Consider the following 14,602-nt stretch of genomic DNA (forward strand, 5'->3'; position numbering starts at 1 on the left):
AACACCCACATAATGTCTAGAGACAAACAAAAAAGAGATCTTTGCTAAATCTTGTACGAATTGAATTTTACAATTTAAAATGTTGAGATGTCACCCAATTTACTCAATCGACTTTTCTGTGCATTTGATAAGAAAATCTAATAAAATGACATTTCTAATTAACTTTTAAAATTTAAAATGTTGAGGTATTTAACCAATCCATTCAAATGTATTGGATCAACTATGTGCAACGCATTGAGTTTTATTCTAGTTCAACTAATATAGTTGTTCATTTTCTTCCCGAATTTGATTCTCTATCTATCCTCTTCTTCTTTTGATGTGAAATACTGAAGTGCAATTTAGATTAAATAATTAAATTATTATTGAGACATTGATGATAAGGATTTACATCATGTTTAGTTTACTTTTAAAAATTTGTTTGAATTGACGTTTACAAAATCCAGCAAATTGTTGCTCTTGTGAATAGATTTTTGAAAAACACAAACAGTTTTCCGAATAAGTTTTAGTTCTTCTCTATACACGTTAAAATTTTAAGGTGAATATAAGAGTTATCAAATCATTCTACTAACTATAAAACTTGAAATTATTAAAAAGATATGAATATTAGTAATTAATAATATTTTATAAAAGTTTTGATATAAACAAAATTAAAATTCTAACTGAGATTTTTTTGATGGACTTCTTATAACTAAAATGAGTTACATGCATTTGATTATACAAAGGGAAATACATAATCCTTATATTTCTTATATTGATATTTGACTATCCAATGATAAAACAAAAAAAACCACAATGTAAAAATACAATTGGCTAGCACTTGTATTTTGAAAATAATTTCAATATATCAATAAATGTATGGGTGTTTATGGGACAGGATTAGGACACCTTTATCTCATGTCCCATCTCGAAAAAAAAAAAAAAATCAGAACTGAATTTTTATCATATGCCATGTCTTATCTCAAAGTTGTCCTATCCAATTAGAAATCAGGATAGGATCAAAACAAAATAAGAACATCTCATCATCTCAATAAATCGAACAATGTTTGAGAAAGACCTGAATAATAACATTCATAAAATTTTAAATTATATAATTTATTAATTTTAAAATTAAAATAATACAAATACATAAATCACGATAATTTAAAGTTAATTATTAAATCGCATTAATCAAAATTACACTTTATAATAGCAATTACAAGTGATCTCTAGGTTATAAGAGCAGTAATAACAGGCAAGTCAAACATAACATTATATCATTGTTTTCCTATTTTAATTGAGATGTGCTAAGCTTATTACTCTTTTGAAAATAAAACAAGAAATGTGATATAAATAAAAGTTATTAAATAGATAGACATAAGAATAAATTATATTAATATAATTAATACATTATAAAGAAATATATTATCCGGTTTACTCTATGTCATTGAAATTATCAATATAAAAAACTTTAATTTTATATAAGAATTCAAGTATTGAAATTATAATTGATATAATTAATATAAGTATGAATTATATTAATATAATTAATATATTTAATGTATAATTTTAAATAAAAAATAATATATATAATATTTGAGATAGGATGGAACGTCCCAATGGTAATCTCGTGTTTCGTCCTGAACTCTTTTTTTGTCTCATTTTGCAAAATCCCATCTCGATTGTTTTTGAGTTGGAACAAAACTCATCCCAATATAATTGGGATGATATCGGACCAATCGAAACGAGTACAAGCTAAACACTCTTAAATAAATGTATAACAGATTTTTTTTTCAAAAATAGCATTATTTAAAAGTCACTGATAGATAAGAGTAATATAGTTACGTTGGATAACACTGACCAAAAAAATAAAAAAAAAAAACAGATAGGAGTAATTGTTGGGAATTACATGCAGAATGTGAAGATGACACTTTGTTTTCCACTATTACCAACATCATCACTCTGCATTCACACGAGCAAGCACAGATACAGACGGAAAAAGCCCTTGCTTAGCCAACAAAAACCTCCCACACATTTTCCAACAATAAAAGCTTCGCCAAGTAGCAAAGCTTCTTCCATTTCTCTCTCTACACTCGTTAATCTCTCAGCTTCATTGATCTTGAGAAATTTACTTTCAGAGCAGGGTCTAGCTATAACAGTTACATCCCTTTTAAACAAATCAAAGAAGCAATTCTTCACCACACGCTTTGATTCCTCTTGGTCTGTCATCCATTCGCCATTTTCGTCTTCGAGAGCTTCTATTGATCTATTTCTTTCTTCTTCTGATGATTTAATTGGCATGAAAGAACTTGTTATTTTTATCTTCCCACTTCAGCCGGCTACATCTTGACTTTGATGCCAGAAAAGTCTCTCTTGAGCAACAGCTTTGCTATATTTTTCCACAATTCCTTTCGAGATTCAAGCGGTTAAAGATGAACATAAGAGTTTGCTGAACTGCTTCTAATAAATATAAAAATTGGAATGGAAATTATAAAAAAGATATGAATGCTAGTAAACTAAGGTGAGTTGTGTGCATCCAAAAGAGTCATTATCATTTGTAGAAAAATACATTAATATATATTATAGATTTTTTTTTAAAATAACATTATTTATAAATCATTAATAGTATAACTTGTCTCAAAATCCATGTAAAGCAAGCTCACAATCTAGCTTTGGTAATATACTTTTAAAAAGATTAAGAATAATTAGTAACTTAGTGATTGATATATCTTCTTTCCTTTTTTCTTTTTTTTTTTTTGAAATAAAGTCAAATATTATTAAAACATAAAAGCAATTACACACCAAAAGGACCCCTAAGCAGAACGTTTAAGAGCGCAAATGTAACTGATTAAAAGAAAATGACAAAGAGGACAAACACACACAGCAGAAACAAACAGGCGCCTTACAGACACGGCAAGAACATGAAAGATAAACAAAACCCAAGGAAGCAAAAGCCCAAAACATGCTTTTCTTGATCGTGCAAATGTTGTTGAGTTGAACTCGCAATAATGATGTGAAGAACCAGCTTGAAAGCCAATTCACAAAGAGCTGATTTAAGTACAGCGAGTAAATTACTGAATCATGCAAGTTTCGATTCAGTAAATCTTTTCCCGTAGGATTTTGAAAGCCAAAACTTGATGTGAGGAAGCCATGGCATTGAGCAGAACATATTTGCATGAACCAAGTAAGCAAAACCCAACACAAACAAGGAACTAGCTTAAAAAGCCAGTTAATCACCAACTCCAAAAGGCTCAAGCCTTCTCCAGAACCTACTAACTGATGAGAAGATTGTTGGCTCGAACGTAAAGCATTTATAACTAGCTCTAAAAGCCAGTCATCGAGTAGAATAGAACCAGCGAGCAAATTACTGAGTTGATTATTTGTCAACTCGAATTGATATATCTTCTATCCTAAATTAAACCATTCTTAGCTATGAAATTATATATCAAGCAAAAAGAATAATACAAAGATAATATTGATTACCCAAAAAAAAAATAAAAAATGCAAAGATAATACCACTAAGAGTTATCTATTTAGGTTCACTTTGTCTCTTTTCTTCCTTTTGTAAGTTATATCAACCAAAAAAGAAAAGGTCTAAACCAATCAATTCAGTGACTTGCCATTTTTTTTTCAATTTCTAATTGATTTTATCAGTTTAACAATTCTACTGGGTTTTCAATCGGGTATAGGCCTCCTTGTTACTTGTTAGTTTGGTCTAAACTTCTTGTGCGGTCCTCTTCTGTTTTTTATAGAGTAACTTATTTTTCTCCGTCATGAACGTAAATGCCCATTGATTACAGCTTCACATAATGGGATAGATATCTAAAGCATCTAGCCAGGAATAATATAGATAGATATGCAGAGTAATACTGACCAAAAACAAAAACAGATAGGAGTAATTAATGGGAATTACATGCAGATTGTAAATATGCCAGTTTGTTTCCCATCATTATCAACATCATCATTCTGCATTCACATAAGCAAGCACGGATACAGGCAGAAAAAGTCATTGCATATAACCAACAACAACCACCAACACATTTTCCAATAATAAAAGCTGCTTCAAATCGCAACATTGCTTCCATTTTTTTCTCTACACTCACTCTTCACGTTCCTATCCACTTTCTTATGCCGGCTTTATTGCTACGACAATATTCATGGATCTCTGATGATACGGAAAGCAAAAAGCAGAAAGAAACCATGCATGTGAATCTGTTGGTCCTCTAGTTTGAGAAATTCCTTCCTATTGGATGATTGCACAATAAGTTAACAAAAATAACCAGTAACTTTTATTAACTTATTGTACTGTATGGCTTATGAGAACTTCACCGTTTAGTTGTACGACAATAGTACTCTATGCATGAGGAGGAACATGAGGCAGCGGAGGCCATTTTCCAAACTTAGGGTGATGGAAATGCTTTGGAGGGAACTTGGGAAGTGGGGGAAGCTTAGGAAGAGGCTTCTTCTTGAAAGGAGGAAACTTTGGGAAAGGAGGAAGAGGTTTATAAAGTGGATGCTTGTAAACTGGAATGTGTGGATGAGGAAGTGGCTTCTTGTAAACTGGGATTGGTGGTGGAAGAATCTTAGGAAAAGGATGAGGCTTGAAAAATGGTGGAATAGGAGGAAGTGGCTTCTTGTAAATTGGGATTGGTGGTGGAAGAATCTCAGGAAAAGGATGAGGCTTGAAAAATGGTGGAATAGGAGGAAGTGGCTTCTTGTAAATTGGGATTGGTGGTGGAAGAATCTTAGGAAAAGGATGGGGCTTGAAAAATGGTGGAATAGGAGGAAGTGGCTTCTTGAAAAATGGATGTGGCTTATGGAAGAAAGGAACTGGAGGAGGAAGAGGTTTCTTATATACTGGAACTGGCGGAGGAAGAGGTTTCTTATATACTGGCACTGGCGGAGGCTCCTTGTATATAGGCACAGGAGGAGGAAGAGGTTTCTTATATACTGGCACTGGCGGAGGCTCCTTGTATATAGGCACAGGAGGAGGAAGAGGTTTCTTATATTCTGGCACTGGTGGAGGCTTTACATAAATAGGCACAGGAGGAGGAAGAGGTTTCTTATATTCTGGTACGGGTGGAGGATTTACATATACAGGCACAGGAGGAGGAAGAGGCTTCTTGTATTCTGGCACTGGTGGAGGCTTCTTATATATTGGCACAGGAGGAGGACAAGACTTCTTGTATACTGGCACTGGTGGAGGCTTTACATAAACAGGCACAGGAGGAGGAAGAGGTTTCTTATATTCTGGCACTGGTGGAGGCTTTACATAAACAGGCACAGGAGGAGGAAGAGGTTTCTTATATACTGGTACTGGTGGAGGATTTACATATACAGGCACAGGAGGAGGAAGAGGCTTCTTGTATTCTGGTACTGGTGGAGGCTTCTTATATATTGGCATAGGAGGAGGACAAGGCTTCTTGTATGCTGGTATTGGTGGAGGCTTGTAAATTATAGGAGGAGGAAAAGGCTTATTGTACACAGGCACATGAGGAGGGATAGGTTTATAGACCGGGACAGGAGGAGGGAGAGGCTTCTCGTAAATAGGAGGGAAAACCTTTGGAGGTAGAGGTGGGAAGACCTTTGGAGGGAGAGGTGGGAAGACTTTATGATGAGGGAAGGGGAAAGGATGGCCAAAGTGTTTAAAAGGTGGAAGCTTAGGGAACAAAGGATGATGAGGTTTTGGTAGAGGTGGTGGTTTAGGTAAAGGAGGGAAGTTGTGGAAAGGCCAAAAGAATGCTGAAGTGCAAGTTACTGATGAGAACTTGACTGTTCCACATGGCCTAAGGGTTTGCTTGCCATTTTCTGAGTTAACCTCAATTTTGGAGTTTTTCAAGCCGTCATGAGTAGGACAAGGAGCAGATGAAGCACTGTGAAGCTGAGCATAGCATTCTTCCTTCAATTCACCACCTTTTATCATCTCTTGAGGAAGTGACACTTTGAAGTTTCCCTTGCTATCAAGCACACCAGTCCCTTTTGTTTTGAAGTGGCCATTCTCTGATTTGCAATCTATAGTCACACGTAGCCCTGCACAGAAAATTCACCCACCAAAACATTAATAATCATGTTACCATTTAACCATAATGTGATATTTTCAGTCTTCATGCAATCTCACTTTTTGTTGGTTGTTCTCTTCAAGCACATGATCACGTACTGGAAATGGTGCAATTAAGTAAAACGAATAGCTTGATTATGATTACCCTTTCTTTCTTATGCCGTGATGTTGCAAGTTATTAATCTGATCAACACCAGAAGAAGAAAGTAGCTCCAACAAAACGGTGAAACCTTAAAACTCGAAAGTAAAACATTAAATTAAGAGAATATATAAAAGAAGACAATGTACCAGAGAAAGCATGGCCGCTCTTAATGTTATTCTGATTGCAGTCTGCGCATTCTCCTATCCCAACAACCTCGACTGTCCCCAGCTCTCCGCAGCAAATGTCTGTTACCACGAACAGCAGAGAAAGCCAGAAGCAGATAACTGCTCTATGGCTAACCCTGGACTTCTGCATTTACAAGTTCTATTGAACAGATCAGAAGCAATAGGCTTCTAAGCCTTCCCAAGAAAATTGATGAGTAGTACTGGAGATTCATTGGCTCAATATATAACAATCTGAAGAAAAGCTCTTGAAATCTCACCGACACTGAAATAAATAGCCTCACATGATACTAGGGACCGCCATGGATGACTTGAGATGCTTTGCTTTGCAGGGAGAAAAAGACATTAACGTGATCTCTATGGTTTGCACTATCAAAGTGGCATTATCTTTCAATTCAATGCTTTTTTGAACTCCCAACCGCACAGATTAAAGGATTTGTGTGCATTATTGTACATCTGTCTCAAACCTACTTAATGGCTTCTAATAAATGCTTTTTTACACTAGGCATGGATCATGATCCTTGAGCTGGACTTGGACAAGTCAGGGAACAAATGGTTATGTTACTGCGCCTGATCTGATTATTCTCACATTCACAATTTGGGATAGCTTGAAAGCAAGAAACTTTTACCACACCTGCCATGCCAACCTCCGGCTTCACGTGAATCCACTTGGATGCACCAACCAATTCTATCTCTAGTGCTCTACAATCTGACCAGACTCTGAATAACTTGTCTTTAATCACGTAAAAGAAATGAAATAATTGAAATTGGTTGCTTATAAATTAACTTTCTTTAATTGTCAATGTAGATTATTTTCAACTAACTCATTAGAATTAAAGAAAATAACTTACTCCTTTCATTCAAAAATGCAAGGTATTTTTAATCGAATCTCACCCTCCAATAAAGTAGTTACCTACTTTCCAACTAACTCTATCTTTTTATTTTTATCTCTATTAAATACCCTACAATAAATATAAAGTCATTGTCAATATGGGCACTTTTGAAAAAAAAAAGCAATAATTACATCTCGAAAGATTAAAAATGCCTCACATTTTTTAACATCCAACTTCTTAAAAAATGCCTTACATCTTTTGAATGGAGGGAGTACCTCATTAAAGTGGTCTTAAAATTGAAGAAGATTCCATTTTTATCCCCAATTAACACCATTAACTTAAGGGAAAAAAATACCCTCAAAATATCATTGGAAATTCACATAATTTTTTTTTTTTGGAAAAAAGGATTAAATATCCAAAAATTCATCCAAAATGACTTACATTTAACATCACAAAGTCTTTCTAGAACGTGACCGACATAAAGGGCTCAATGGAGCATATTACTCAATGTTGGGAGTGAAACATGAGTTGGTGTAAGAATAAATATTATATCAGATAAAATCTAATTGTAAAAGAGGTATATAAGTAAAAAAAGAATTATAAATCTAATACTTTAAGGTTTTGGGTAAAAAAAAAAGTGATAGTTAACTTATATGTATGCATCTTCTTAAAAGTATAATGAGTTTGAAAGTTGATGAGCATCGCCTTAATATGTAATGATTGTCTACACCCCGACACTAAATTATAATTGCAGTTGGTATATTATCAATTTTATTCAGTTGGGTTGGGATCATTTAAAATCACCATAACTCTGAGATTCCCATTAAAGTCTTGTCCGTCTCTTTCATTTTACTGTACAAAGCATCTGATGATCATCCCGACGACAAGTACTAAATAATTGTGACATTCTGACAACAACTGCTGCTAAATGAAGTTGGCAATAATATTAGCAAACATGGCATCTTTAGATATTGCTAAACTGCTTTGCTCTCTGCAAATAATCATCCTCCTACCATGACCATGGACATCGCCAATTAAATATATCATGTCAAGCTAAAATCATTTAATAAATGTTCAGCTACTCCTTTTATCATGACACCAGAATCCTGGACAGAGAGGCGTTAGTGCTCAATCATTGGCCTTTGAAGTGATGTTGTTTAGAGCCGTGAATTAGGTTAAGCTCAAAAAAATTTAGGGCCATATTATATTTTTAAAATGTAAAATGATAAATTAAATCTAACTTTTTTAAGCTCAAAAATAAAAAGGCTAGCCCTTTAAAACTAAAAACCCTAGCTTACCTCCCTCATAGTTGTTTGATTTCTGCCATTCACACTCCTTGCATGGTTTTGAGTTGAAGGTTAACTTATTATTATTGGTTTATTTTAAATATTTTTGCACATGTTAAATATATTGAAATTCTGTTTTTGGTTTATTATTTGTTGTAGATAATGACAATGAAAGAAGATATGAAAAGCTTAATATCTTTACTACTGATGAGACTCCACAAGAAAAATGATGAAATTATATTGATGTTGATGACAAGAAAAATTATCAAAATTTAACTAATGATATTGGCAAAGTTTAATTATTATCGGTGTTGATTTAATGATATTACTACTTTTGATTAGATTTAAATTTGTTATTGTATGTATCATCTTAAATTTATTTTTTTTCATGCAATATTATGAATAACAACTTCTTAAAATTTTAAATATTTTTTTATATTTTTAAATTAAAAAAATAAAAAAATAGATAAGGTTAAGGCTCTAAGGGCCGACCCTCAAGGCCTAAAGGCTAAGGTTGGATTGGCCAAAATAAAATTTTAAAGTGTAATCGAACTTAATAGATTCAATTCGTTTAGGAATTGGCCTTTTAAGAGTCAGGACACCTTAATTGATAGCTTTAGTGTTGTTTCTATCAAATTAATTATTTATATATAATTTAGATGGGAATAAATTCTAATTTTATTTTGAAATTTTTAGTTAAAAACAGAGAACAAAAATAGTCTATTAATTGCAAATTTAAAAGAAGATTAAATTTTCAAAAAATTAATTGTTATGCATAAATGTCAATAATTTATTATTTTTATTTTAATCCATGTTAAGTTTTTCCCTTAACAAAGATAGTGAGAGGGGATGGGAAGTTGAATATAAGTAATTATGTTTGTTAATAACTAACACGTGTTGTCTAAAAGAATGACTAATGTCTTTTTCCCTTCACTGAAAATTCTAGGATAACGATACATTTATACAAAGAAAGGAAACAACATAGAATACACTAGCACTCTACTTGTCCAAATCTATTCGCTTCCTACATCTCAGGGGGATTAGTAAACAACATGGAGTAATAGTCGAGGTTTTGAGCCAACATTGCAAGCTAATTTGTACATTTATTTGCTATACCATAAACATGTTAAAAATAATGTTTTAATCCATTTCAAGGAATTTTCTAAATTATTTAGTCAAGTCTTCCATTATGCCTCCCACCCCCTTTTAATCATATTCATATCCTTAACATAATCACTAACAACTACCACATTGTGGAGTCCTCTCTTTCAATAGATTTTGAGGACTTCTAGAACGTCAGCTTAATCAATGATCTCAAATTTGAACTAAGAAAAGCCTTAGTCAGTCAGTCCTTACTAAGATAAAGACAGTTCTGGATCTTTTCCAGTAACGAATTTGGGTGATTAGAATGTACAAGGTTTTTTTTAAAAAAAAAAAAACTGAAAATATCATACAACATCAAGATCACAGTGAATATAAGCTCATATGTCTGCTTTCAATCCCAAGCCTACAGCAACTACCACGAATTGGTGACATCAAAATCAGCACATTGTCAAAGGAAAAATAATATCACGATTTCATTCCTTTACACATTATACGTCTCTTAAGCAGTCATCTATTCAATAATCCTCGGAAGTTGAAAGGATAGCGAGAAAACTTCCGTAGGACCACATAAACAAAAGCGAAATCGATTTCCTCTTTTCCCCTTCTTTCCTTCACCTCAAATACCATTGGAGAGGATCTGGACTCGTAATCTATTAGGAGACATGATCGATGACATTGATTTGGAATAACTATGCATTTATTAACCTAAAAAATTATTAAAAAAAAAATTAAACCCAGACGGCCAGACCATATAAACGCCGGAGAGGCTCCCTACAGTCTACACAGCAGTAGTTACTGAAGGAAAATCATCTGCAATCAATACTCCGAATTTAAACCCTACTACATGATCAACAATTCAGACTATATAATGCCAGCGATGGAACAAAATATAAACTACGGCCAAACATCAATAATCCAATTTAAATTAAGTCCACAAGAAGAACAGAATCTAGATTGTAAGAACAGCATCTAACTCTAACCAATAAAAATAATAAAAAAAATCTGCGGTTCACAAAAAAAAAAAAAAAAAAAATTATTTTTCTGAACTCATCCCTGTCAGTTTCTCTTTGGGAAAACTAAACTTCATATGGAGGGGGAAAATGGTTAAATATCTTTCATAGGTTAAAACAGAAGGGCAGCTTCTCTGCCTAAAGTTGTGCTACTTCTTTAGCCCTTTCAAATTCTCCAACCTAGTTGAGTTGCAGGATTCGGTACTCCATGGTTGTCTTGCGTGTATGAACTTGAGAAGAATTATTTATCTTTCTTCTTTGATTTGCTGTTCGACCTGGTGTATGCAGTTCCCTAGGAGTAGACATATAGTAGAAATAAAAGAGACATTAGAAGCCAAATCCAAACTAAAATTTAACGGTCTCAGGATAAAGTATATACAGATAATGAGAAGGGGGGGAGACTTCCGATGGTAACTACATTTTACACCCCCAGAGTAAGGTCTGATTACAACAACAGTGTATCAATTTTAAATATAACAAAAGTTTTCCTGTTTTTTTGGTAAAGACACAAAACACCTCAGTCTCATTCAAAAGACAGTATTGTGTTTTTCCAAAAATGTGCGTGTGCGTGTTATGTTGTCACATTTTAAAATTTATTTATTAGTTATAATGAGGTCTTACTTCCTGGTGACATGCAATTTTTTCTTATTCTGGGAATCAACTAAAGTCACCATGACATCGAACAGAATTAAGTGTCAAATGCATAGTAAAGCATTAATGCATAAACACGCACCTCAAGCCATTCATCCATTGAGGTAGTCCTTGTCCCAACTTCAACTTTTGCGCCCTTCTTTGTTTTCTAGGAAAATATTCATGTGCAAATATGAAAATTAAATGGGGAAAGATGCAAATACGTAGTTTGGAGAAATGCTTCTAAGAGTTTGAAATATCTTATGAGCTGCTGTTTCAGTATTGTACATGCATAATGCTTGATAATAACTAAGCTATGACACAGACACAGAAATTAATGAAGAAAGAACCTTGAAAGGAGACACTCTTATAGTCTCCAGGTGAAATGGATTCTTTTACCCCAAATAATTATGAAGCCAGGTAAGGAAAATACAGAAACATAATTTCTCCAACTCCAGTGCTTCTTACTTGATAGGAGTAATTCTTCATTTCTTTTACTCCTGTAGCATCTATGCATCTTTCCAGTAAAACATTTCAAAGTAGCATATACTGAATTAATAGGAAGAGGATAATGGAACTTAATACTTAAAACACATAAGAGTAAAGTAAATTAATGATTTAGTCCTGTAAAATTAAATCCATTCAAGAAAATCACATAAAAAAAATTGCAGTACCTTGGATGCATTTTGAACTTGACCATAAATCCATAGCACAAAAAGGACAAGAAGGGCAATTCCGAGAGTAACAAGAAAAACAGACTCCATGCTCAGAAAACTGCCAGCCTCAACAACTTCAATAGTGCCATTATAGAATGTGCTTTGGTATGGATGCTGGTCAATTTCATATATAATGGTGCCCACAAGATCAAAAGCTCCAGGCTGCATAGCAAAAGCAAATAATTAGGCATCTTAACCTTGATCCTTTTCTGATGTCCATGACTGAGAATTTAAATCTGTTAGACTTTCAAAACAATGGAGTTTACCTGCAAGAATTGGCTTACAGCAAATGTATATGGGAAAGTACCCTGTGCTGAAGCTGGCAAAGAAGCATAATTAAAAAGCTGCAATTAAAACACAAGCTATCATTCAATTTTACAAATTAAAACAGCCAAACTAGTGTAGTATCAGAAACCCTAGCTCCATCAGAAGAGACGGAACAAGCATGTGGTACACCATATCAGAGTTATTAATTCAACACATTTCATGCTTTCAGATGGATTTGGAAAACTAAAATAACTGAGTAATGTCTATTTGAAGGGAAGAACGATTACTGCTCTCTGAAGATAAAAGGATAGGATAAAAATATATCAAGAAACACATTCTCAAGCCCATTTTCTACACTCAACCCAGCAGCAGTGTCATGTCTACAAAATTGATGCCCAAATATGCTTGGAAGTTGGAAGACACATTCTCAAATCTCAAGCTTTGTCCTATTAATAAAACAATCTTTTTCTTGTGAAAACTAAATACTATAGTTTCCTAGCCAAAGGTATATATATTCAAATTATCCACCAAAAAAAATCTTTAGATTCTTGAGGTCCATCATGACACAAGCCAAACGATAGAGACCAGAAATGACTTTTTATCTAAACCATAATTAGATAGGTTACAAATTAACAACAATGGATTAAACACATGCTTCGCTAATAAGTCTTGAACACGGATAGCAAGAAAAAAAAAAGGAGGAATAAATCCGACATTCAGCATGAAATTATTACCTGAGCAGTAAGATTTTGAACAACATAGTGATGATTATTTGGGAAGTGAACACTAGCTTTAATTGCAATAACCTTCAAGTTTGCCTCCCCTGTTCCCAGTTCATACAATGAATTAAATCAGGTAGCTTGTCAAAAATTTTATTGTCCCATTATTTTGAACATAGTGTAACCAACGAAGTAGCAAGTAAATAATGTAACACGGCCACCAGTATGAAGAGATGTTCGAAGAGTGAGAAGATAAAAATGAAAAACATTATAGCTTACCAGTGATTGGTCACCAGTACAAATGTTACTGAACAGAAGAACGTGAAATTGCAGTGCAAAATATATACATGAAAATCAAATCTGATTCAATTACCATCATTTTTCACAGCAACGAGTAGGTCTGTCTCTTCTCCAGCTGGAACCACTAAATTATATAAACAAATAAGGTTACATACTCTCAACAAAAAAGAAACTCATTGGTTGTGAATCATATTTTTGCGCACTAATATACCAGGCTCTTACATTTTGCACCATTCTTTGGGAATACATAGAACGTATCAATTCCTGGAGCGGAAGAATAGCTCTCGTCACCAAAATCCTGAGTATTCTGACCAACAATTCCAACATCACTTACTACTTCAGTGGTCTCTACAGCCTCATCTGAATCTGACTGGCACCTAGCAACTAAGAAGTAAAAAGAACCACATTTTTCATTTGTTTGTCGAAACTTGTATCAAACGATGTTTAGCCACCCAATTTTCCAAATTTTTATCAGTCTGCCTCATATAAGCAAATAAAGCAGGACAACACTAAAGACTCAAGAAAGGCCAAGACCTAGAACATATCAAATCTAAAACAGTAAAAAGCAGATCAAACTAAAAAGTCAGCTAGAAAACAAGCAGTTGACCCTGAATATGAAAGCAAAACAGCAATAAAAACAAATAGTCCACGTTAACAATACTGCAGGTGATCCGATCATAAAATGCATGCAATAATCCGATCCTAGCTAAATTAAATTATGTACTAGAAACGGGAAAAAAATGGAATAAAATATACGAAGCATACGCACGAGCTAGATTGATTTGGATCTAGAATTTGAGGAGCAGACCTTGCATGAGAGGTGAAGCGAGGAAAAACAAAGCCAGACAGAAAATCCAAAACTTGTTGATGAAAGCCATGCCCAGGTCAAGCAGGGTTGGTGGCGTCAATGTTTCTAATAGGAATGGCTGTTCCGGCTCCCGACACAAAAATAAATACCGGGTTTTTCTGCGAAGGGGCTGCTAAGGCTACAGAACGGAAGATATCGTCGTTTACTCGTTTGGACCATTGGCCTCGTTCCGTTCGCTAGAAAATAGAAAAGGAAAAAGCTTTCCATGATTTGGTGGGGAGGAAATTAGCATCTTTATTATGTGATCAATCTTTTTAAAACAATTTTATATAACAGCTTTCTAGGACAAGTTTTAAAAATAAAAAATAAAAAAATTATTAATTTATTATTAAAAAACATATTTAAATTGGTAAAAGAAAAATGTGAGAATATTTTATTTTATAAATATAATTATCATTAATGAATAAAAAGGTTTTTTTTAAATTTTTCATAATAATTTTTTAACCTTTTTATTTTTTAGAATGGAAAACAGAAAGGAAAAATTGGTGAAAATTACCTAGTTATAAGCAAC

The 14,602-nt window shown here is 33.5% G+C and overlaps 2 protein-coding genes across 9 annotated transcripts; both read right to left on the bottom strand.

Annotated features, from left to right (window-relative positions):
- Positions 1–3,799: 3,799 nt before the first annotated feature.
- LOC129293222 (proline-rich protein 4) lies at positions 3,800–6,595 on the bottom strand. 4 transcript variants are annotated; one of them, XM_054931056.1, is made up of 3 exons: positions 6,323–6,595; positions 5,215–6,006; positions 3,800–4,914 (listed from the first exon to the last, which is right to left on the bottom strand). In XM_054931056.1, the coding sequence occupies exons 1-3, from the start codon at positions 6,489–6,491 to the stop codon at positions 4,331–4,333; spliced, it is 1,545 nt and encodes a 514-aa protein (XP_054787031.1). In that variant the 5' UTR covers positions 6,492–6,595; the 3' UTR covers positions 3,800–4,330. The 4 variants fall into 4 exon arrangements, with proteins under 4 accessions (XP_054787031.1, XP_054787027.1, XP_054787029.1 ...); XM_054931054.1 differs by adding an exon at positions 6,095–6,217 and having other exon boundaries at positions 3,895–6,006; positions 6,323–6,439; XM_054931052.1 differs by having other exon boundaries at positions 3,800–6,006; positions 6,323–6,579.
- Positions 6,596–10,459: 3,864 nt separating this feature from the next.
- LOC129293610 (translocon-associated protein subunit alpha) lies at positions 10,460–14,270 on the bottom strand. 5 transcript variants are annotated; one of them, XR_008589184.1, is made up of 9 exons: positions 14,032–14,270; positions 13,446–13,607; positions 13,297–13,347; positions 12,939–13,027; positions 12,204–12,281; positions 11,896–12,099; positions 11,572–11,738; positions 11,325–11,390; positions 10,460–10,883 (listed from the first exon to the last, which is right to left on the bottom strand). XR_008589184.1 is itself a non-coding variant. In XM_054931664.1 (9 exons), the coding sequence occupies exons 1-8, from the start codon at positions 14,099–14,101 to the stop codon at positions 11,365–11,367; spliced, it is 729 nt and encodes a 242-aa protein (XP_054787639.1). In that variant the 5' UTR covers positions 14,102–14,267; the 3' UTR covers positions 10,460–10,883; positions 11,325–11,364. The 5 variants fall into 5 exon arrangements, 3 of the variants coding, with proteins under 3 accessions (XP_054787639.1, XP_054787638.1, XP_054787640.1); XM_054931664.1 differs by having other exon boundaries at positions 11,690–11,738; positions 14,032–14,267; XR_008589183.1 differs by having other exon boundaries at positions 11,325–11,738; positions 14,032–14,269.
- Between the last annotated feature and the right edge of the window lie 332 nt (positions 14,271–14,602).

Source organism: Prosopis cineraria, unplaced genomic scaffold (assembly GCF_029017545.1).
Source record: "Prosopis cineraria cultivar Desert tree isolate PC_DT_omini unplaced genomic scaffold, ASM2901754v1 PC14, whole genome shotgun sequence".
Lineage (NCBI taxonomy): Eukaryota > Viridiplantae > Streptophyta > Magnoliopsida > Fabales > Fabaceae > Prosopis > Prosopis cineraria.

Excerpts from the sequence above, each read along its gene's own strand:
- LOC129293222 (XM_054931052.1), bottom strand. The coding sequence starts at position 6,491 with ATGCAGAAGTCCAGGGTTAGCCATAGAGCAGTTATCTGCTTCTGGCTT. Across the intron at positions 6,007-6,322 it reads GAGCGGCCATGCTTTCTCTG|GGCTACGTGTGACTATAGAT; the intron begins GTACATTGTCTT and ends TTTTCTGTGCAG.
- LOC129293610 (XM_054931663.1), bottom strand. The coding sequence starts at position 14,101 with ATGGCTTTCATCAACAAGTTTTGGATTTTCTGTCTGGCTTTGTTTTTC. Across the intron at positions 13,608-14,031 it reads CGCTTCACCTCTCATGCAAG|TTGCTAGGTGCCAGTCAGAT; the intron begins GTCTGCTCCTCA and ends TTTACTTCTTAG. Across the intron at positions 12,282-12,938 it reads TTCAAAATCTTACTGCTCAG|CTTTTTAATTATGCTTCTTT; the intron begins GTAATAATTTCA and ends TTTTAATTGCAG.